This window comes from Periplaneta americana, chromosome 17, assembly GCF_040183065.1.
Source record: "Periplaneta americana isolate PAMFEO1 chromosome 17, P.americana_PAMFEO1_priV1, whole genome shotgun sequence".
NCBI lineage: Eukaryota > Metazoa > Arthropoda > Insecta > Blattodea > Blattidae > Periplaneta > Periplaneta americana.
In genome coordinates this window covers 13,731,343-13,757,427 of record NC_091133.1, presented here as the reverse complement: position 1 = coordinate 13,757,427, position 26,085 = coordinate 13,731,343, and the positions used below count along the sequence as shown (strand labels likewise).

The following is a 26,085-nucleotide window of genomic DNA, read 5'->3' as shown; positions in this document are numbered from 1 at the left end:
TTTCATTTCTTATATGAAAGTTCATTCCTTTATTCATTTGTTAACACAGAGAACATTCCGTCATAATGTATCTAGATTTTTCAGTACTATGAAACTCAAACATTTCAATATCACAGTTCTTACAATTAGTGACTTACGCCACTGTTGCTTTGAACCCCTCATATATACTACCTGTAACTACTGTGTAAAATTTCATAAAAATCTGTTAGGTAGGCGAAAAGTTACTAATTTTGTCTAATTGGGCCCCCCTGTAAGGAGTAGTTTCACTTATACTAACGTAATGAGAGCTTGTATACAAAACATATATGCTACCTGTAACTACAGTGTAAAATTTCATCAAAATCTCTTGGGTAGTTATTAATTTATCCTGCTAAATTTTTTCATTTTGGACAACTGTGCACTGGTTAAAATGCTGGTACTGACTGTCACGTCATACTGATATCGTTCTTTATTTCGTTTTCGTTTCCTTGCAGATAATCTACAAGGATTTTTCCTAGATAAGTAGGTAATATGCCTTGTTTCCTTATGGGCTTTACATTTGTTGTAATAGCATACCACAGGATTTCTAGGACCTGGCAAGGTGTTAGCAGCATTTGTCAAATATGGCAATGAAATCAACGACGATTTTCTCAAATTCCTCTCCGTCACCATTATTTATAACACCAGCAAATTTATTTTCAAATTCTACAATACGTTGAGATTTACCATCTGTTGGACTTCTGTGTGGAGATTATGAATCAGAATTCCATTTTCCACCCTCCCAGGAATAGACTGAAATGCCTCTTCAATTGGTAAATACTTTTGTTCAGATCACTTTTAGATATCACAGAGTTAACTCTGTGGCAGCGTGTTCACTTTCCGACTAGCTGATTCGGGTTCAATTCCCAGCCCTCTAGTCACTAAATTGTGCACTAATATGCCTGGGTTAAATCCCAAATTTCTCTGCAGTGCTTATGAAGAGAAGGCATGGGTCACCACTGATACAGATTCGTCTGTCAGAAGGGGATGTTAAGCCTGGTGGCCTCCATGGTGCTATTCGACAGGAGTAGGCCATGTGCCAGCATCGGGTTTCCCCTTCTTCTCACTCAGCTTCATCATCATCCCCACCCAGTTCCTACACTACACTCATCCTAGTATACGACATAACTCTCCACCAATGCACATCTTGCATAGTGTGGCCCGCTGAAGTGGTGTGCAACTTGAAAATGGGTCACAATCCTGCTAACTAATGTGTGGGACCCGAATCACGTAAGTGAAGTGGGTAGGCATTAGACACGCATATTTAGATATAATGACCTTGTGATCAACATCAGGGTGCGCTATACTTATACCAATGGTTACACATTGGAAAAATTTACCACAATATTCACAGTGCTGAGTATTTTGACTAATATTCATTAGTATGAATGTGCAGGGTATGTAACATGTATGGGTAACACAAAACTGCATAATTATAAAGTGCTAGTTGAAAGGCCTGAGGGAAAAAAACCTTTGGGAAGGCCCAGAAGTATATGGGAAGATAATATTAAAATGGATTTGAGGGAGATGGGATATGATACTAGGGACTGGATTAATCTTGCTCAGGATAGGGACCAATGGCGGGCTTTTGTGAGGACGGAAATCAACTTCTGGGTTCCTTAAAAACCATTTCCAAGTAAGTATTCATTAGTATGATTTATATGGTTGATAATAAGTTCTGAAACTTGGACTCTCATTTTGAGAGAGGAACAGAAGAGAAGAGAATAAGGTGCTTAGGAAAATAATTGGGGCTAAGAGGTATGAAGTTACAGGACAATGGAGAAAGTTACACAACGATGAACTGCACGCATTGTATTAATCACCTGACATAATTAGGAACATTAAATCCAGATGTTTGAGATGGGCAGGGCATGTAGAATGTATGAAAGAATCCAGAAGTGCATATACAGTGTTAGTTGGGAGGCTGGAGGGAGAAAGACCTTTGGGGAGGGCGAGACTAGATGGAAGGATAATATAAAAATTGATTTGAGAGAACTGGGATATGATGGTAGAGAGTGGATAATCTTGCTCAGGACAGGGACCGATGGCGGACTTATGTGAGGGTGGTAATGAACCTCCAGGTTCTTTAAAGCCATTTGTAAGTAAGTACGTAAACTGTTTACAAATAAATTAAAGTTATCTATGAAGCCTGTCACACTATAAAATTTCACATTTAGTATCTTGGTGAGTAAAAAGTTTTGATTCATACATAGGCTAACTGTATATGTGGAAACAAAATAAACAAATAACTAGGCGTCATAAGAACCATTATTTCTGTCATAAATTTTATTCCGAAACAAACGTTAAATTTCTTTATATTAAAATTACGTAGTTAACTCTTTAAGCAAATACAGAAATATATTACTCCCGAGAATGTCAGTTGTACTAAAAATAACATGCTTGTACATGTATTACATAATTTTACTCTCAAGGCCTCCTATTAGTCTCAAAAAAAAAAAAAAAAAAAAAAAAAAGTAAGATAAGGTAACATAAAAGCTCACCAGCATTATGGCGACAAAGGGAATCAGTGGTGCAGCATATATATATATATATATATATATATATATATATATATACGCTACTGTCTGTGTAAAATAGTGCAACACTATGAAGTAATATAGATAGGCATGTGAAAATTATACTAAATGTAACGCAGGGTATGACAACCAAGTAATAAGAATTTCAAAATGATTTTGCACCCCTGAACCCAGCAGTGCCCTCTGAATTGTCTTAGTAGGCGCATAAATCGAGGACTATAATGGAGCCAGACGAGCAGTGTATTAGAGTCAAGAGGCAGTAAACCTTTCTCTAAGAGTCATTATGCTCATCGTGCTAGAAGGGCGCAGTATAAACAACAACAGAGTTTGAACGGGGATGAACGATTGGCCTGCGTGACGGTGGATTTTCTTAACGCGATACTGCTGCTCGTGTGGGACATCATGTCACTGCAATGATGCGAGTGTGGAAGCAGTGGACCGAAGAGAATCGGACACTTCGAAAATCCGGCAGTGGATCACGATCTGTGACGACACCATGGGATGACAGACATCTCATCCGCATTGTAGTAACGGATCATTCAGCTTTACCACAAGTGTTAGCACAACGGTGAATTTGTGTCGATTACAATAAAATTATTATTTAAATTTTTAATTTGAACATTAAAGTTATTTAGATAAATCAAGGAAGTGTTCTTAGTTAAGTTCCCAATCAAGTAATATGCTTGACTATATGAAAGTAAGATGAAAGAGGAGTGGAACGGAGAAAAATTCTCTCCGGCACTGGGATTTGATCTCGGGTTTTCAGCTCTACGTGCTGATGCTTTATCCACTAAGCCACACCGGATTCCTATCGCGATGTCGGATCGAATCCTCTCAGTTTAAGTTCCACCTCTTTTTTTAATAATAATAATAATAATAATAATAATAATAAAATCTATTTATTTATTCTGGCGAAGTTAAGGCCATCAGGCCTTCTCTTCCACTTAGCCAGAAACAAAAGAAGCTGATACAATTTTACAGATTAATATTTAAAGAACACTAATAAAAATTTATATAGTTATACAAGCACAAGTCGAGTAAAATAATGCGAACATACTAAATAATAATTACAAAATACGGTAATATAAGGCTAGAAGTTACACTCAATGAATAGGCAAGCGGTAAGTGAACCAATATTACAAATTACAAGAATAACAAATTCAAATGTAAATTATAACTATACAACACTGAGGAAAACTACATATATATACACATATACACACAAAGGAGAATTAAACCTGAATACTGGTCACGTGTTTAAACAATTCACTTTTAAATTGCAATATCGTTCGACAGTTCCTTTGGGAGCTGGGTAGGGAGTTCCAGAAACGAATTGCTGATACTGTGAAAGAGGAAGAATAGTGAGCTGTTTTATGACAAGGTATAGATAATAGGAACCTCTTGGGTTCCCTCTAGTGGCCTACCCTCTGCACTATGTCATAGATGTAGCCTATGACAGTGGGACAATGTCCACATATGTGCGGAGGTGCACTCGTTATAAGTGACTAATTGGCTGGGATCCGACGGAATAAGAGTTATCTTAAATCACTAAGTGATTTTACGCATATCATATATTATATATTCGATCCGATATCGGGATAGGAATCTGGTGTGGCTTAGTGGATAAAGCATCAGCACGTAGAGCTGAAAACCCGGGTTCAAATCCTGGTGCCGGAGAGAATTTTTCTCCATTCCACTCCTCTTTTATCTTACAATGACGCAGAATATCTGCATGGAAATATCATATGTACTTCAGTACATTAAAATAATATATAATATATACGAAAGTAGTTAGACCTTCCTCCCCTAGAACGAATTTCTGGTTGTGCTACTGGTATTGATGCATTGGGTGCTACATTTGAAATTATACAGCAAGCATCATCTATGACCACAATAACATTTGTTTACACAACTTATGTAGATGTGTGAATATTTTCGCTATGAGACTATGGAGGTAATTTAGACTTATGAAAGATAAGCTATTTTTGCATATCACGATAGCAATAGACCTATTGTGGCTCACAATCTGACCCATTTCTGGAAGATATTTATATCTGAAACAGCAAAAGAAACCTTTTCCCAAAGTTATCACCTCTTATCGTGAATAAATCTATAAATTCTCGAAGGTGTCCCACATCCACATTATCATTTTGAACCTTGATCTGAAACACTCTCTATAATGTTAAACAACACACGGAAACCGTGATAAATATAGTGAATAATTCAACAGAAATATGTTGACAGACCAACAAACATTGTGGACATTATGGTGATGTTTATAATAATGCTGAACAAGTTGAACACAGTTTTGAAGTGAAGGGGAAAAATGTATATATGACGCTAATGAAATGAGGATACAAGTGAAGTTCTGCTTATTGTATTTGAATTAAATATCACATATTTTTCATTCTAGAAGGTAGGTGTAAATAAATTATTTAGAGAGTTTAACAACTAAAAGTATAAAATAAGTGAAAAATGAATATAGGGACGTAATTGATACAATAAAAATAAAAATTTACCAATATATTCCTGGTGAATAAAGACGAAATGATTTTATCTGCAAAAATATATTAAAGGGCTCTAGCTGTAACAAAAATCTAAAAAGAACACTGGAATAGGTCAGTAAAGTGGTATGGTTTGAGAAAACGTAAATTTAAAACAGATGGGAAATAGCCAATCAGATGATCAAGCAAGGTGATTAGAAATAAAAGCTGTACAAATCGAAAGAAATGATGCAGATATCTAACAAAATTGCATATCGCAATGTGTGGACAATAGTGAAACTCGGAAAGTACCAGCTAATATTGTCATGTATGCTGCACAAAAGTAAAGTTATGGGATTAATTTTTATACTTTCTTTTAAAGGCATGTTGGTCCGTTAAGTACAATATCAATTAATGGATGAGTTTAATACAGTCAATACTTAACAGTAAGGAATACATTAAATCTTTATGTTACAACAAGAGGTAACATTTATATATGACAAACGTTTTTGCCAAATGGATTGGCATCTTCAGATTAAAATTTACAGGGCTTTATTCTTTTATCCATACTCAGCAACACGACCGTCCTATTTTGTAGCATCTTCCATCTTGTTTTGGAACTGTACCTGCAATACTAGAAGAGATCTTGCTTTCTCCCTTCATCATGCATACTTCTATCAATACATTGTTCCCTATATACGCCATGATATCTGGATTATTCTATTTTACCACCTGTTTTAATGGCATATTATTTGATCCATATTATAACTTTTTAACTTTTAACGATTGTTTTAACTAGATATGTCTAAGTGTTCATTTATGTTAACATGTTTCACTTAACCTGAAGATGCAAATCCATTTGGCTAAAACGTTTGTCATTATATATAAATGTTATCTCTTGTTGTAACATAAAGATTTAATGTATTCCTTACTGTTAAGTATTGACTGTATTAAACTCATCCATTAATTTTTATACTTTCGATAGCATAATTTCAAACAGGAAAGTCGCCAACATTGCTTAGGGATATAATGCCACTGGTCATTAATACATTATATCAGCATTATATTAAAACTGTAAAAATTCACTACTAGTCAGAACATAAAGATGGATAATAAACCAACTTGAACCAAGGAGCTTTTATGGAATTCCTGCAAATTAATGTTGATTGCCGCAGAAAAAATAAAAGGCTTTCGCAGAATTTGCTAATGCAATGAAATTATTAAATGATATTGCTAAAAATAAATTTCACACTCTTTGTGCTCAATAGAATAAAGGGCTGTAAAAATAAAAACATAAATCTTGATAACAATCTGAAGATTTTGCATCTTCGTAATAGTTGTTAAAGGCGATTGTAACTTCACACTGTTCTATATCGTTATTCAGTTCTTGACCAACCCACTTCTCATCTCATCCTTCCAAATTTTGTTCTCCGTTTCATAATAAAATGCAGCTATAAAATATATTAACGTGAAACTCTGACAGGGAACACAACCTAACAATGCAATGAAGTATGAACAGGAAGATGAAAAGCTACAGCTATGCTGCAACTGCAAATGTAACACAATCTGTAAGTACAGGCCCGCAAAAACTTGTCGCAACTTTTGCAGCACTCGAATTGCACAGCATGAAAAGCAGTGGACTATCACAATGCACAGGGATTGCAGCCACAGTAGTAATGTCTCCTATCAAAGTTGTGACATGTGATCCGTACACTAAAAGAGATCATGTTTTCAAGTACAGAGAGAGGCTGCTAAAAGTTACCACACTATGCCAGGGATGTTCAGAACAGATTGCTCGACTCACCAGTAAGCTGTAGCAGCACAGGCGGATGTTCAGTTTCATTACGATAGGCATAAAATTCCCGAGTGGTGGGGATAGAGTGAGCGGACAGCTGGAAGTGCATGGAGTATTTAGTTGATGAGTGGAGTGTTTTTTGAGCGCACATTATTACATAGTACCTTGCATTACTACACTGTTACTGAACATTATTTGTGTTCGCTATCAGTATAATGACGTATAGTATTGCACAACAGATATTTCTAGTTGAGACATTTCTCTTAAAGAAGAAATCATATGACGGTACCGTTTGTAAGTTTCTGCGTCAGTTCCGTGATGCTTCAATGCCAATAAGACAATACATAACCAAGTTAATCAGAAAATGGCGAGAAACAGGTCTATTTTAAACAAAAAGAGAGAACCACAGAAGAGGGTACTTACAGAGGACAAGCTTGCAGATATTCAAGCAAGAATTGAAACCAGCCTGAGGAAATCTTCACGCTGATTGGCACAGAAATATGGTATTACAGGGACTGAAAATGCTACATTTTCATTCTCACAAAGTGTCAGTAGTTTATCAGTTAACACAACGGGATCCAGCTGCCCACGTAAATTTCTGATGGTGGATCTGCAGTCTGTCCATGATGGTACTGTCGATTCTTCTCTTTTAATTATGAAGAACGAAGCTAATTTCCGTTTAAGAGAGTATATGAATTCTTAGAATTCAAGGTATTGGGACACTGACAATCCTTACGTAGTGCATGAAACTCCTCTTCACAATCAGAAAGTCTGAAATTTCAGAGGTGGATATACAAGTGTTTCGGAATTTTTTAACACGATGCAACATTTGTATCGGGAACAATGGACATCATTTTCAACAACTACTTTGATGAAAGGTATCTGTTTTCAACTTAATTCATTCATTCATTAGGTAACTCTTAACTAATAATTTAGGCCTACGTAATGGAAATGAACACCTGCCTGTGCTGCTACAGCTTACTGTTAACTTTTTGCTGCCACTCTCTGTAGTATCTTAATTGCCATGTTAATTTAGTGAATCTTATGTCATTTCAGTACCAAAATATAGTAAGACGTCAAAATGAATAATCACAAAAATACCTCAGAAACAAACTGTATTTACATTATAAAATTTGTCCGATGTAATCATTAAATGAAGCTGTGAAAGAATGAAAGAGAAAGCAAAACCAGCACACTACACTCACCTCTCAGTCAACACTTCATCTTCCTCTGAAGATACTTCCACTTTCTGTTCCTGCTGAACTCCATCCAGGTGGAACAAATCCTGAAAAGTGAGTAAATAATGAAGAGAGCTTTAGTTGACCATCATCTGGGCCATTGGTTTCTTGCGTCAGATACATGATTTTTCAAACCTATGAATCCAATTTTCATTAAACCTGTAATGACTTTTATACAAAATCGAATTGATTCTCACACATTGTTTTCATTTACAACCTTCATAATATATCCTTATTTAAATGCAGGCTATTTGCTTGTATTGAAACGCACAGGATTCATGTTTCAACCTTCAAGAAATATGCATGTGATGTATAAAAGTTGTGCAAAATGTATAACCAGTATTTGCTAAAATATTTGACGTAAATAAACAGTAAACAGTTATATATTGATACTGAAACAATATATTTCGTTGTATATATATCACTGTTAAAAGTTTTTATTTCTTCAAAATGCAGACAGTCTAATATGAACTGTTTCCAGATAAGATAGCAGAAAATAAAGGTTTTGCCTCCAAACATACAAATTGGGTTTAATCATTGTCACTATAAAATAATATTTAACACAGATTATTCCAGGGGATTGAGAAGATACGTAATTCAAAATGGATTAAGTTATAACCTGAAATATGATCTCATGGTGGAAGCTTGTGAAATATTTGAGGAGACTAGTTTAATGGAAGATAAAGAATATTATGGCAGATCACAGTCCTAGTAAACAGTGCAAATGCTCATTTTATAACTGTAAATTATAAAAAAAGTTGCAATATAGAACATGCAGAATACAGAGTGAATCAAATTATGAGAGGACAGCAGATGAGCTACTCAACAGTGTGGCGTATTTTCAGTGTTTTCTTTATAGTGGGGGGGGGGGGGAAACATTTCTTCTATAAGCAAAACACTATTGTTACTATTATTCTTTTTCTATAAACTCACTTCTTATCACAGTCACAGAACTTGCAAATGTTTATAAGTTCTGAATAAATCTACGTAAAAGTTTGAACATATCATTCAATGTCTAACAATGTAATTCTAGGTAATGAAGTACAAAATAAAAATCTGTAAAGGTAAATGATATCATCTCCTAGGCATAACTTTCTCTATGCATTCGATACAATTCTGTATTAACTACCAAAAATATATATTTGCGAATTATTATTCTATTTCAAATAAAAAAATGAAGGGCGTCAGTATTTAGGTAATAAAAAAGGGATAACAGCTAATATTCTTCCTGATTATTAATGGCTCTGATATACATAAAATGCTCTGCTGGTATATCTGTATATTCATAGTGAACCACTTACATCAACTTCCGACTTCACCTCAGGAAAGCTACCAGGCACTGGAGTGTCGTCAACCTTTATCTCTGTTTTTATATCACAGCTGTGGCCAAGGAATTCTGTCTTCATGCCTGTCACTTCCAGATGGGAAAAATTTTCATCCTACAGAACATAAGGACACCATGGATAGGTTTATTAAGCTATTTTAAAGCTGACTTCATGTGCGATAGTCGTCAATCTGGTTTTGCATGGCAGTCATTGGCTAACTCTTAAAAACAGAGGGAAAAAAATAAAGAAGAAAGTTTAAGGTGGAATAGAACGAGAAATTAAAACAGCAGGAAATGACTGATAATAGGCCAGGTGTCACTTTTATGAATATAATTTGGGTACTGTAATGTTTACTTACTTACAATGGCTTTTAAAGAACACGGAGGTTCATTGTTGGCCTCACATAAGCCCGCCATCGGTCCTTATTCTGAACAAGATTAATCCAGTCTCTACCACCATATTCCCTTAAATCCATTTTAATATTATCCTCCCATCTATGTCTCGGACTTCTCAAAGGACTTACTCCTTCACGTCTTCTAACACTCTACATGCATTTTTGAATTCACCCATATGTTGCACATGTCCTGACCATCTCAAACATCTGAATTTAATGTTCCTATTTATGTCAGGTGAAGAATACAATGAGTGCAGTTCTGTTATGTGTAACTTTCTCCATTCTCCTGTAACTTCATTCGTCTTAGCCCCAAATATTTTTCTAAGCACCTGATTTTCAAACAGCCTTAATATCCGTTCCTTTCTTAAAGTGAGAGTCCATGTTTCACAACCTTACAGAACAACCAGTAACTGTTTTATAAATTCTAAATTTCAGGTATTTTGAAAGCAAACTGGATAACAAAAGCTTTTCAAGTAAACAACAGGAGGCATTTCCCATATTTATTCTGCTTTTAATTTCCTCTTCAGTGTCATTTATACCTCTTACCTGTGCTCCAAGGTATTTGAACTTTTCAACCTATTCCAAGGATAAAATTCTAATTATTATATTTCCATTTCGTACTATGTTCTGGTCACGAGACAAAGTTATACTTTGTTTTTTTCGGGGTTTACTTCCAAACCTATCTACTTATTTGCTTCAAGTAAACTTCCCGGGTTTTCTCTAATAGTTTGTGGATTACCTTCTAACACATTCACGTCGTCTGTATAAAGAAGCTGCTGATGTAATCGCTTCCTACCCTCTTACATTAATTTTCCTGAAATTTGGTCGATACCTGGTACTTTTTCAGCGTTTCTATCGCAATTTCGACTTCAGAAAGTGTGATTAGGGTGTTTTTAGTAGGTTATTTTACGACGCTTTATCAACATCTTAGGTTATTTAGCGTCTGAATGAGGTGAAGGTGATAATGCTGGTGAAATGAATCTGGGGTCCAGCACCGATAGTTACCCAACATTTGCTCATATTGGGTTGAGAGAAAATCCCGGAAAAAATCTCAACCAGGTAACTTGTCCTGACAGGGAATCGAACCCGGCCTGAACCGTTACTCCACAGGTGTGGACGTGGATTCGGGTGTATATGGTTCAGTAGTTTGTACTTGAATTGCTGATCATTTCTTGTGTACTGTAATATATGTAAAGGTTTTTTTCCGAAGTTTTCGCCAACCATAAGGTGAATCCTCGGCCTCATTTTGCAAATACTATCTCGCTGTCACCAATCTCATCGACGCTAAATAACCGAGTAGTTGATACAGCGTCGTTTAAATAACCAACTAAAATAAAATAAATGTGTGAAAAAAAAAAAGTAGTGGAGGGAGGCAGCAGCAGCAATAGCAGTAATAGTCTTGTTCTTATAATATAAAGTGTGTTTCAATTGTTTCACTATACTGGTATGGCAAATCAAACAAACAGCAACAGAAGCTTTTTTTTTTTAGTAAATAAGTTTCTATTTTTTTTTTAATTCGTACAAGAAAGTACTGCTTTGTCACTACACAACGAAGTTCGCTTTACTCAGTGTTACTACGAACATAACAAAGATCGCTAAGATTCAGAACTCAAAATTGATTGAGGTATGAACCCTGCAATTTACAGTCATTGACAGTCATTGACACACAAAACAATTTTATGGTAGATGATAGTCTGCAGAGAATGATGTAAAAACTGATTTTATTAGAAGTTTAGAAATTATAAAAAAAAATAAGACTATGAGACATGCAGTATGAATCGAGTTGGGAGGCACGAGCAGATGAGCTATTCCATTCAGGGTCAAAATCTAGGATCTAAAATGCCAAAGACCAAAACTTGAAAAGCAAAAATCATGAAAAGACAAATACCCGAAATATACATTCCCACACGTATTTATCCAGAAAACTCAAAATCCCGTGTAAGTTATCCTGGAACAAAAAGACATTCCGGAAAAAAAAAGAAAATTCATAAAGGAAATATATCGAAAAAAACAAAACTCCAGAAGCAAATATCCTCAAATATAAATATTATAGTTTATTCAACAAATCAAATTTCTGATATGTAAATATTTACTGTGTATAATGGTTACAGCAATAAAACATTAAGAAAATTTGCTATCGTGAAAAATTACGTATATCCCAATGTTCGTAGGTAATCTAATTGTCGATCATCAACTTTATAGGTATCGTATCCCATGACCACAGATTTTGTTCTGTTTTGCAGTCTCAACCACTGTGCTTTGGGCATTAAGCATATGTTTTGCCCCAATTAAATTCCCACAACTTCACTTCTGTGTTTGCTTGATCTTTAATAATCCCTTGTAGGGTTCCATAAAAATGCAGGTGATGTTTCCCAATGACATCCTGAGAATGGTTAAAATGACTTTCCGAAATACATTTTGCCCGTTGTCGATCTTGGAGATTAGAATGACACAATCTTATCACAGGCATCTTCATGCAGTTGCTGAGAACAGGTGGGGACATCACCAATACGAACAAAAGCTAGTGACAGCAACATGTGAGGTATAACTCCCTGTAAAGTTGAAATCTTGATTTGCATAATACATGTCACTGTTTGTTAACAGAAAACCACAATTTAAGTCACACAGAGTTAGTGTGCACTCAAAGTTGGTTGCTTGATGGTTGTCAGCCCACTTTAAGGTCTGTGGATATAGAGGGAAAAATTGGATCAATGTCTGGTAGAGTTCCCGGGTAGCTCAGTTTGTAGAGCGTTGGTACGTTTAACCAAGGTCCCGGGTTCGATACCCGGCCCCGGAACAATTATTCCCTCGAAATTATTCAAATCAACTTTACAGGGAGTTATACCTGAAAGCTTGATTTGCACAGATATATCCTCCCTACCACATTTTACGTCAGGCAAAAAAAGCACGTTACCCTCCAGATCACAGAAGATCTCTCGATCACAGAAGTAAATGCAGAAATTAAATTACAGTCATTACTGGACTATAAAGTTCATCGATTAGCAAGTGTGCAAGAGGATGCTCTAAATACTATCAAGACACCAAATCAAAATAAATTAACTTTGATCAGCAAGTGGGGATGTGATAGGAGTCTGGACATAGTCAATATAAACAAGCTTTTAAGGAGGAAAGGTTCTCAGATGAATATTTATTTATTATATTTTTTGTGCCTATACAGTTGTAGGGTCAGTGTTCTGACAGAAAGTAATTCCGTGACAAAACCCTGGGACTTCCTCGCCAAAATTTTGTTGTTCCAAAAAATTGATGTTTGCAAAGGAGTCTACCTCCCTCACTGAGGAAGTAAGGAGAGTAGAGGAACAATTAACATCGGCACAGGAGATATATTTGTTACCCATAATTTATTGTTAACTATGATTGACGGCAAGATGTGTAACGAAGTTTCAAAATATGTTTCATCTCAGAAGTGTTATTTATGTGAAACAGGTCCAAAATATATGAACTGCGAAACAAGTCTCAATCGTCCCTTGAATCCATACAATTACTCCCTTGGAATATCATTCCTACACACCTTGATAAGGTTTTTCGAATGTTTGATTCATATTAGCTATAAACTTGATTTGAAAACATGGCAGATTAGAGGAAATGAAGAGAAAAACAATTGTCGAATGAAGAAAGAAGCCGATTCAGTTAAATTTGCGAAAGAATGGTCTGATCGTACATCAACCAAAGCCAGAATATGGGGTCCACAAACGATGGTAATACTGCAAGACGATTTTTTCAAGATGAAGACAAGAATGCGCAGATTACCAGTGTAGATCAAAATCTAATTCACAGGTTTTACATCATTCTCCAAGCAATATCATGTGGGTATGAAATCAATGTACAGATATTCAAAGATTATTTAAAATCAAACAAGAGAGCTGTACATTAGTCTATACCCATGGTATTATGCGCCATTATCTGTTCATATGATCCTGGTCCATGGCCCAGAAATTGTAAGTAATTTCATGCTGCCAATAGGGCAACTATCGCAAGAGGCTCGCAACAATAACTGTAGAAGATACAGGCAGAATCATACTAGAAAGATATAAAGAATCCATACTAACAGAGATATACTTTCTATGTTGTTGATGTCAAGTGATCTTGTAATCTCCAATCTCAGAAAGCTTCGGCACTCAGCACATGATGATTTAGCACCAGATACTAAAAAGTTGCTTATGGACCCTAACATTACCCTTAATGCTATAGATAGTGAGAGTGATAATGAGTTTTAAGTATTTGTTGATATGAAAACGTTCTCCTGCTTATGTATTACCTGTTTTTATTTAAATGTCAGTCAGAATTGAGGGCTTAGCTGGAAGAAGGACGTAATTCGAATTACGGCGTTTATCCATAAAATTGCTGTATGCATTCTTTGGTGGCATTTCTACCAACCACACAATCTTATGCCCCTACTCCCAACAGATTGCAATAGAGAGGTATTATTAAATTGCGTCCGTCTTCCATCTCACTACTGTGGTTCGAGGACAGGCAAAGGAAACTGCAAGGGTGTTCGCGTTGTCTGACGAATGTTCTGATCTATTCTATCTTTCGCCTAATGAAAGCAAATACACATATAACCTTTCTGATGATGAAAGTATCAGTGAAAATGAATTACATACAGGAAGGTAGAAACGGAAACAATTTAACAAACTATGAAAGAATAATCTATCAAGCAGTGACAAAATTAAGGAAAAGCTTACACAAGTAGGTCAGGAAAAATGGTGAAAGAAATGCAGTATTGCTATTTACTTTTGTCAATGGAGAATGAATATAAGGTACTAATAATATAGACGTATGCAGTGCTATAAAATGTTAGATGCTGGCTAGCAGTCAGTCATTTAGGAACAACCATATTTCTGCAGGTTGGCAGCAAAACATTTAAGCTAGGTGCTGCCTGAAGAAATATGAGATGTCTACAGAGAAACAAGCCATTTTCGATTGAGGATTTTGGGAAATTGGAATCACAAACCAACAGGATACATTCCTTATGGGATATTTGGAGAGGAGGACCATTAAGCAACGTCAAACAACTGTACAACCACAGCATCGAGAATATTCTTGGGTATACAGTATCATGACTGAGAAGAATTTTTATGCAAGTCCTTTATTCTGTCATATTATCTACGAAATGAGTGGTACAAAATAGAGTGAAACTACGTGATACTGTAATGACAATATGAGAGGCAAACACTCCAATAGGTCTCAAAAGATTCTAGATGTTGTTATGTTAGGTTATTAGATAATTTAAAGTGGTATAGTGTTTGTAACCTATATTATAGACACTTTCAGTTAAAATGATAATGTTAAATAAGTGGGTTTAATTATTTTTAATGTTGTGATAACAATTTAGTAAACGAACATCCCATATGGCTATATATCCCCATATATATATATATATATATATATATATATATATATATATATATATATATATATATATTTGTAGAACATACATTGTAATTATCTTCATTATTGTAGTATAGACCTATTAGTAGCCTCTCCTATAGAAATATAGAAAAGTTAACAGTATTGCAATATTTTCAACCCTCTTCTATGGAAGAAGGGCATAATAAAAAAACTGAATACTTCGTTCTCGTACAATATTTAAACGTTAACCACGGAACTCATTGTAATCACAAGAGAACGTATTACTCTATAATATATGTGAATAGTGTCTTATTCCAGCAAGAGATGCAGGGTACAGACAGTTTTTGTTGATTATCTCAAAACTATATTTTCTGAGTTACGCCCTTCTTTCAGCTAACCCCTCAATTTTAATATATTCCTTCTTTCTTATGTTAAAATTTTATTATTAATTTTATTTTGAGTTAGTATTATTACCTGTTTACTATTTTCATTCTCTTTTGAATATATTTTCTATTTCGTATCATGTTGTGTTTGTGTGCTTCAGTCTGCTCTATCATCCTTAATTTACATAAGAGTATTTATTTTCTGTTTACTCAATTATTATGTTTAGTATGCTATTATTATTATTATTATTATTATTATTATTATTATTATATTACTATTACAGTTACTTTTAAGTGTACCCAGTAATTTCATTGACTTATAAATTAAGGCTAACGTGTTTTGCATTTCTCCACTGCTGGGAAATATTATTTTATATATTTTATTATGTTCCAAAGTATGATGTATTGTGAAAATGTTTAAGATTCTAGATGTCAGATACAATATATGTAAGTGAAAATGTAGTAGATTTTCCCATATCTGCTAAGACAGTGATTAAAATGTGTACATATAAATATTATAATTGTCTGATAATTATCCCTCCAACACTTAAAGCAAAATAATTGAATACCCCCCGGAATAAGAGTATATGTCTCATGGTTTCTCTACATATTTATACCCTTATTCTGGAATTATTTCTGGTTGAAGTAATAAAATTATTTTTAAAATATTGAACATTACCTACAGTAATATATGTTTTCTAATTGACCAATTTAAGAATACTCTATGCTAACTCCATAATGTAACAATTTTTGTAATCCGTAGAAATTCGAACAGAGTTCATAAATCTCGCGCATCTGAAATTGTCGTCAAATGATAGAATAAGGGTAATATTATGTTATTGCAACACAAAACATTACTATACGTGCTTATAGAAGCGACAAACATTTTTGGCCAGCTAGATGTATGCACTTCTCCTACTGTTAGAAAAAAAAGAAAAGAAATAAAGAAAGAAATCAAGAAACACATAGTAATGTTTTCAGCTCACCTCTGATAAAGTCTTATTCTCTTCAGTTTCATGTGTGTTATCATGGTACAACGGGTCGACCTTAGGTTCTATCTTGATCTCATCCATCACAACTGAGAAAAGTGTTCTGTAATTGAAAGTGATTTAAACAAACAGAACAGTTGGGAAACACTTATTACAAGCTGCTATGAACTACTGCTTCTCCAATTTCTAAACACGTCTGGAACTAATAATATCTTACACGAAAAGTTTGAACATATTTAGTACAGGTGATATTATGACGAAAAATTTAGCTACTGTATTTATTTTCGTTAGGACAATATACTAATCTCATACTGTATATCGAAGGTGGACAACCATCTCACAAAGACACTCAGGATAAGCATAAACTGTATTTTAAACATAAAAGGAGAAACCTCAGTAGTAAACGGGATATTGGATGGAGAATCGTTTTTAGTGCCTAATGCTATGAAATGGGATATGCTTGCCAAACTGCACACAGGTCATCCAGGAATTAACAATACAATGTTGAGCCAAACAAAGACACGATGTTTTGGATAGGGATCAATCAAGATATAAAAAAATTGTTGAAAGTTGCAAGGCTTGCCTGAAGTTTCAGGACAACAAAACTAAAATGGTATTAAAAATACAGATATACCCGCTTACCATGGATGCATGTTGGTTGTGATATATTTGACCTTTATCAAAAGCATTATACGGTATTGGTTGATGCGTTAAGTGATTATATTGAAGTACTTGATCTTCCAGGTCTGAGAAGTGTCACAGTCATTCAAAAAATCAAATGTGTGTTTGCCAGGCATGGCATACCACTGACGCTCTACACTCATGGACCTCTTTGCTTTGATTCTGAATTACTCAAAAAATTCTATGAGGGGTGGGCTTTTGTGCATATTATGTCTAGTCCAAATTTTTCGCAGTCCAATGGACTAGCAGATTTAGCCTTAATCATCTTCTGTAACACACCACGTGAAAGTATCCATTCTCCTGCCTCAAATATTATGGGTAGGAATCTTCGTACTAATATTCCTAGTTCATTCAATTATTTCAAATCCAAACTTAATTATAATAGGGACTGAGAGTTGCTTGTTGCAAAAGGACAGAAAATGAAACAATGCTATGGTAAATCGGCTACCCATTCAAAACTGGCCAGTCAATTATGTTTAAATGATGGCAAAGCTTATCTTGGCTACCAGGAGGAGAGGTTTAAGTTACTGAAAATCCTCGTAAGGGGATAATGGTTTGGAGTATACTAGGAATGAAATACATTTATATCCGAGATTGTTTGACAGACTAACTGTAGCTGAAAGTGATGCCAGTGCACGATTAATTAGGTAACTCATGGACTATTATACATAAGCTTTAATTTTACCTTGAAGTTTAATCTGTTTCTTATTTCATTTTGTTTAGTTGTTGTTATAATATAATATGATTCATGGAGAAGAATCTTTGCTGATATAGTGTTCAGATAAGTTAGTAACTAACATACATAAACTTTAATTTTACTTCGAAGTTTAATCTGTTTCTTATTTCATTTTGTCTAGTTTTTGTTATAATAATATAATATGCTTTATGGAGAAGAATCTTTGCTGACATAGCGTTTCCGATAAGTTAGTAAATAATATATATAAACCATTTGAGTTCCGTCTGTAATTTATCCAACATTAATTCATTAAAATACAAAATACTGTCACACGTTATGAAAAGACAAACGTTTTAGACATATATAAAGTCATCTTCAGGTTGAACAAAATCATTTAAGAATACAATGTTATGGCAGAATATAGCTAGTAACGGTATTTTACATTTTGCATGATGGTTATGTATACTACTGTTTGCGAAAAGTGCAACACCCAGAAAGAATGGCATGAACAACTCCAAACTCGGGAGATGTGTAGAACAGTGTACCACTAATAATTGATTACGTTTTCAGAGAGATGGCGTACACATAGCCCCAAGAGTGACGTCCCTTGTGTCACCAGCAAGGTCAGTGTTATGCCTTGCTCAGTCTGTGCAAAGCTTCCAAAAATGTGAAAGCTAGTGCACGTACGCCTCGTCGATGTGGAAGGGCGCAATATCAGCATGTGAGTGAGTTCGAACGGGGCAGAATGGTTGGTCTCAGGGAAGCAAGTTTGTCATACCATGACATTTCGGCTCATACAGGTCAGTGGCTCGCATGCTGTGGCGTCAGCTTCCATTGTCCAGAAACCACCTGCCTCAGGCTGCAATTGGCACGTGAACGCCGTCACTGGCGTATTGAGTGGCAAAGTGTTTTCGGACGAGTCCCACTTCAACTTGTCCTACAATGATGGCCGCATACGTGTTAGACACTACTGTGGTGAACACAATCTGAGAGCCTGCATTGTTGAGCGGCATAGCTGACAAATACCTAGTGTGATGGTTTGGGGTACCATTGGATACAATATGCGATCTCGCCTCCTACGTATTCAGGGAAATCTGAACAGCAACCACTAAATTAGGGAGGTTTTAGAGCCCGAGGTACTGCACCTCCTTCAGGCAACTCCACATGCCATATTTCAGCAAGACAATGCCAAGTCATATGTGGCGAGGATTGTGCAAGCCTTCTTCGAAGAACGACGGGTATCACTGCTTCCCAGGCCTGCACATTCGCCAGACATGTCGCCCATCGAACATGTCTGGAATATGGTTGGTCGGCAACTTGTTCGTCATAGTCCTCCAGCACTCACTCTTGACGCTTTGTGGACTCGTATACAAACTGTGTGGAGGGAGATTCCCCAGGAACATATCCATGTCCTCTTTGATTCCATGCCACGACGCTTAGAGGCTTTGATTGCATCACATGGAGGCTTCAAACCATACTGAAATCTCAAGGTCACCAATCAGGTACAGTTCTGTAATTCTAATCATTTGTGTGTTGTCATGTACCTAATCTGCAGTATCAATTTCATTTCAGTCACATGTATTCTTCTTGGTGTTGCAATTTCCATCAATATTAGTGTATTTTTTACGCATCTGAAAAGCATGTATCATGAGCAGCTTAATAGACATATTATGTAGCCTACATACTGATGCACTAACAAAACTGAAGTTCAATATTAAAAACAATAAAATTACAGTGATGCTGCAGTGGAACATTTTAAATATAAAATAGAGCCTATATGAGCAGACGAACAATGCTGAAATACAAAATTCAAATTAAAATTAAAATGTAAGTGCTTTTCCTGGTGTAAAATATGCTACATAATTATATGTCTACATCTATGCTTGTGCATTAAACGGAGCTTGTAGCACGAACCAATCAGTGACGTGAAAATGTTTATATATCTGAAAAGAATAAGATTTGTATGTTTAAAAAAAATCTGAGAATATATTGATTTATATGATAGAAAGATCTGAGGATACTTACTTTTGCTCGAACGGAAGAATGTAGCAGCTGTAGAAAGGTTAATCACACACTGATCGTTTATGCTCAACATGGAATGGATTTCAATAGCGGAACGGACTTTTACCAAGAGGGACTGCTCTTTAATTACCATATTTATTTAACCAATATACGTCAGTTAAGGCGCTTGCCTGCCGGTCTGAAGTTGCGTTCGGGCGCGGGTTCGATCCCAGCATGGGCTGATTACCTGGTTGGGTTTTTTCCGAGGCTTTCCCCAACCGTAATGTGAATGCAAGGTAATCTATGGCGAATCCTAGGCCTCATCTCGCTATCACCAATCTCATCGACGCTAAATAACCTAGTAGTTGATACAACGTCGTTAAATAACCAACTAAAATAAAATAAATAAAATTAACCAATATAAAGGGTTATTTTTATTTCGAATAATTTCATTATATATTCGGACTTTTCAATTATAATACAGTGACACTGTTTTGTTTAGCCATGCAGTTTTCATTTTCCCGTTGCCCATTGCTAGAAGCTTATTTTCGGCCAAGCAGCTACCCAGTCTGTTGGCATTGAAACATTTAGTATAGGAATTTGTACTTACCCAGCTCAAAGTAGATGTTGAAAATGTCCCCCATTAATTACTCGTACTACACAATGTTGACACCTTCTTATGAAATTGTTAATTATTTTAACTAGTTCTGCTTCACTGATTAACTCGATTTCAGCTCTTATACACATATAGTCTTTAAGCTCACTAATTGTATGCGAGGTTTTAGTACAAACCTTATTTTAAGTTCCTCCCCATAAATAGAAATCGCATGGTGTTAAATCTGAACTTCGCGGGGCCCACAAATTTTTACTGATAATTCTCTCTCCGAAAATTCGACGCAATTCTCTCATGGATTCTCCAGCAGTATGAGCAGTGGCAGAGTCTTGTTGGAAATATACTGAGGAATGTTCTCCATAAGTCAGTTCATCTAAAAATGAGTCAAGGATCTCATTCACACAACGCTCGCTGGTAATTGTGCCCTGAGTGAAAATAGGTCCAATAATTCTGTGTCCACTCATTGCACACCGCACGCCTATTTTTTCATCGTACAAAGGTGTTTCGAGTACAAGATTGGGTTTCTCCTGACTGTAAATCCAATCATTTTGTGAGGATATGTGTCCATTTAAATGAAAATATGCCTCATCAGAAAAATAAATTAATGTCAGATCAAAACCCGCATACAATAAATGAGCTTAAGGACTATATAAAAGATCAAATCGAGTCAATAAGTGAAGCAGAACTTCTTAAAGTAATTAACAATTTCTTAAGAAGGTGTCAAAAGTGTGTAGCAGTTGGTGGGGGACATTTTCAACATCTACTTTGAGCTGGGTAAGTACAAATTCCTATACTAAATGTTTCGATGCGGCAGGCCGGGTGGGCACTTGGCCACAGATAAGTTCCTAGTGGTGGGTGACAGGAAAATTAAAACCCAGCAGCGTAACAAACGTGTCACTATACTTAGCAAAGTATTATTCCCCTGCAATAGCTTTTATAATTTTATTTTGGTGTTGATTATTTCCAGGATTCTAAGGTGTCATTAATATTAGTTATTTCATGACCTTCTCTATGAGATGGATGGTGAATTTTGACTTTTTTCCGATTGTTCTTCAAATTGGCAACATATTCTCTATATCTGCTCTTAAAATTTCTTTTAGTTTGGCCAATATATGTTTTTCTCCACGATTTTTGCTTGAAGTTTGTATATCCCTCCTTTTCAGAATCCGTTCATGCCTTGTAATTTATTAGGCATCAGATTATTTACTTGGTTGTTTGTTTTGAAGGCAGTGATAACTTTTTTATTGCAATTTTTCAAAAATAAGTCATTGAAAGGAGGAAAGTGGAAGCAAAAGTAGAATTCGTTCTGTCTCTCCATGCTCTCTCTCACTCGCCATCTCTCTCTTTTTCTTCTTATTTCTTTGCTTATGGTCGGACGTGATCTGTCGAAGTTGCCTACCGAACACACAGTGTGGGTAACGAGTAACCCTACCACAAGATATCCTGAAAATAGGGAAGATGAATGTACTTATGTTCAATGGGCAAATAAAGTCTGAGAGTGAAGAAGCGAGTTTGGGTCTCCGATAGTGTTACCACAGTTTAGTACATACAGTTGCGAAGCTCAATAACTACTAAATATGCAAACATAGACAGTTGAAATATGCATCCATAGATAGTTGCTAGCCACCAGGATCGCTACTATCGCCTCATCCCAGCCTCTTTCCCTAGCAGACGATAAAATGTATTGTACTTTTGATATCGTGTTCTTTTGAAAAATTAACACCTTCCTTCCACTATTGAAATACGAAATACATAAGGTTTATATATTATTTTCATAAAGTATATATTATATTTTACAAACTCACCTTCCTCGATCTTTCAGAAGAAGGATAACTCTGACCGCTATTTCTTAGAATTTATAGTGCTACAAACGTCTCCTTGTCCCATATTATTATTCAAATTATTGTATTTTAGTCATTTACAGTTATTACACCCGATAACGAACATTTCACAGTTTACACAACTTTTCACAACAATGCGAAATACGGCACAGTCAATGCCTTTTCGATCTAGACCAGGCCGTAATACATGTTCGGATTTTCTATTTCAGTGTATGGAGCTCAGTGAATTATTATATTATAACTTTATTGCGTATCATAGCTAAGTTTTATTTAGTGTAATGTATCCATAAGTTCCCTTTACTTCTTGTTGCATAATAGCCTATGTGGAAGAAATAATTACAAAACTGTGTTATTTTAATGTGAAGAGAATTTTACATGTTAACATAATCTCTTCGCATCAACATTTTAAGTTTAGAATGGAAGCTATTTTGAGGCTTAATAAAAAAGAATTGATATTGTGATTTAATATAGCACATCTACCTTCCTTAATAAAGACAGAAAATTTATCATACCACTCATATGAAATTAGTGTACGTACGATTGTTACTTTGTCACTTAGGTAGTAGATAAATACAATAATTCAATACTCAATTGTAGTATTAAAATACACACACATTGAATGTGCGGAGTATCATACATGACATTATGCTTAATTATAATGTATAATTGCGAATTTAGGAATATAAGATATAGTAAACATAACCTATAATAATTCCATATGAATGGCAAGGGATTGGAGACCACTAAAACTAGACAGAAAGGGGCAATGGGACAGTAAACATAACCTATAATTTCAACATATCTAAATATCCGTGTGGTGCAACTGAAAATTATTGAATCGTGCATAAGTGAATGTACAAGAATTTCGCAATATTTAATCGAAATAAAGGCAAGTATTATACGTACGAATAACATAATTTTCACACCAAAAATAATATTTCATCTTAACTCGCAGTGTCTGAAGTGTCTCATAATCATTGTTTTAAATTTTATTAATGCAATTACACTACATTTTAGAGAAATATATGTTACTCTTTATGCATTCCAACTAATTTTTATGGTTGAAACCACAGCTAATATATACAGTCGCGCAACTTCAACACTCTTATTGCCAACATTCACGACACTAGCGCTCAAGCGGCAGGCAAGGCACTGGTCATAGGGTTGATACAGCCAGCAAGTGCTTTGAAGGTATGCGAGATGTTATAATAACGTTTTAATCATGCGTCGGAATAAAGACAATGTGTGCAATGACGAACATTGCAGTAACAACAAGTTTAAATCTCCGAATTTGTCGTTCTTCAGATTCCCTAAAGACCAAGAGAAAATCATAACTCAGTCATAACCTACAATCCACGCTGTAGGTAGCCTACGTATTGTGTTCTATAAAACATTTATTAGTTATCAGTTACCTATTTGTATGTCAGGAAATTGAGTTTAAATAAAAACAAAGTAAATACCTGTTACAGTATATTATTGTTTTGCAGAGATCATGTGTAAATGTGTAACCATTCCGATTTTGGATAATGTATCTACAGTTTTTAATGCAAGTAATTCCATAATTGTTGTATTCGTGTTTTTTCTTTATATTTTTCAAAAGTTGAATGTTATATTGCATTCAAGCAGGGATTATGGTGTTAATTTTTCAAGAATTCATGGCGTATTATAACCCTTTTGCAAAATATTCACTTCTTGAATAAATCCAGACTGTGTCGATAAATTTCTGATGTGTTGGTGTAGATTCATGTGACGACGTATTAGGTTCTCAAGAAATAAAAGAACCTTTTTAAATTTAATATAAAAAGCAATCTTTTCTGTAATAATTTGCATGACTGTTATTGGTGTTGATTTTACATTACCAGTGATTATTTGAGCTGTACAGAGCAGAAGTGGTATAAGTCAAAATTAGGTAATAAGGTTTAAAGTAAAAATTCTGTAAAATACAGCGCAAAGTAGCAATCAATATATCCTCCGTGCTATTCACTGACTCCTAATAATTTAAATAAATTCAATATTAACTGCTACTTTGCGCTGTATTTTACAGAATGTTTACTTTAACCCTCATTACCCATTTTTGACTTACACCACTTCTGCCTTGAAAATAAAATTAGGTCTACATTTTCTGAGTTAATTGAAGTTACAATTTTTTCAACAAAATTGTGTATTCATTTGTTCTCACCTACGTCATAATAACAGTAAGTGGATGTAAATACGTAATTATTACGTATTATATAGGTAGGGTAAGTTAAAATTAAGCTTATGTGTGAAAACGGGAAATGTAATGTAAAATGCGGCAAACTTTCCATACAAATTTAAACCATAATATCAGCACTATTAGCGACTCAAAATAATAAAAAAAAATAATGAACTTCATAAATCAATGTCTGTCAAATTAAGGTTTAAATCTTCCCCTTTTTCATTTTTAAGTATACCTCAGCGGCCGAGTTTACCCCAATTTGCGGTATGGAAAATAGTTCATTTCTCAGGAAATAGAGAGAGGAAATCACCACGCGATGTACCCTACGAGATATGCCCTACAATTTTGACTCTTCTCACAGGAAATATAGAGTTCCAATGGTTTATAAATATATTTAGGAATGAATTGAATTAACCGTCCACGTACAAACAATTATATTATTTCAAACCATGATACGTGATCAGGGCCATGATTCAGCTGTAAGGAGCAGAAAGAATTACGTTTATTCCCAGCTTCTGAAACTTATAGATTAACTGCGTGTGAAATTCTACCAGGATTCTAAAGAAGAATTAGTTAGAACCATATACACTTATTGTATAGCATAAAAATATAAAATAAATTACGCAAAACCCGTTTTCTGATGTGTTATCATATGTCGTGTGCACACTTTTAACTTGCCTGCCGCCAGAGGGCTACTGTCGCGCCAGCTGTCAAATGTTGGCATATTTTATACGTATGAGTTGCGTGACTGTATCTATTAGACTGTAGTTGAAACGCCGCCCTTCGTGATCAGATTAAGCGAGTTACATGGTCTGCCTTACGCCCTGTATTAGATCACGATGGCAGTGACACAGTCTATTGTTCCTAGTACTCACAGCGCTCCAAGCGTCTAGCAACTATCACGAGATTTGCAAAAAATCATCCCAAGCTTCGCAACTGTATATACCAAACTGTGGTGCTACTTTCAGAGGTGTGTGTTGTATTGTGCTAAGTCGGTCATTTTAAATTTGTTATTGGTATAATTGCTACGACTTGAGGACTGTCGAATGCACACCTATTTTTGCGGAAGTAAGCTAGTTAGTACGTGTAATTTTTATCATATGAGTATCGATTGAACATTTAATTTTGGCGGAATTGAGCTAGTTAGTAGGCGTAATTTAGGTTTGTTGTGTTGTGTTATGCTAAATACGTGAGTATCGAATGCACATTTCACTATGGTTAGCTTGGAAGTGAACCACTGGGGCGGAGAGTAGACAGAAAGAGCACCTGTCGTATGGCGAGTGTGCGTCGAGAGTGGGGATAACTTCCCCTACTGGCGGTCCGTTCTTTCAGATTTAGCCCTAGTTTTAAAATGTAATTATATTCTTCTTTATAATTGTTTTTGGAAAGGGTTATATTCAGCAATATGTGAATACAAAATTAAACTTACAGAGTAGTTATGAAAAACGGCGCAGAGATTCTTAATGTATCGTGTGCACACTAGTAATAACTTTATGGTATAGGCTATATTGAATAAGTTCTTTTAACTTTTGGTTGAAACGTTT

At 35.2% G+C, this 26,085-nt stretch overlaps 1 protein-coding gene across 7 annotated transcripts in view; it reads right to left on the bottom strand.

Annotated features, from left to right (window-relative positions):
- Positions 1-26,085, bottom strand: part of LOC138692616 (zinc finger protein ZFP2-like) — a 103,602-nt gene that overhangs the window by 10,383 nt on the left and 67,134 nt on the right. For 5 of the 7 annotated variants that reach the window (XM_069815643.1, XM_069815648.1, XM_069815647.1 and 2 more), the window contains 3 exons: positions 16,530-16,635; positions 9,373-9,510; positions 8,039-8,118 (listed from right to left, as the gene is read on the bottom strand). In XM_069815643.1, coding sequence (XP_069671744.1) covers positions 8,039-8,118; positions 9,373-9,510; positions 16,530-16,635 — 324 coding nt within the window. Of the gene's footprint in view, positions 1-3,582; positions 3,898-8,038; positions 8,119-9,372; positions 9,511-16,529; positions 16,636-26,085 lie in introns of those variants that run through there. The other 2 variants (XM_069815649.1, XM_069815645.1) reach the window with 2 other exon arrangements.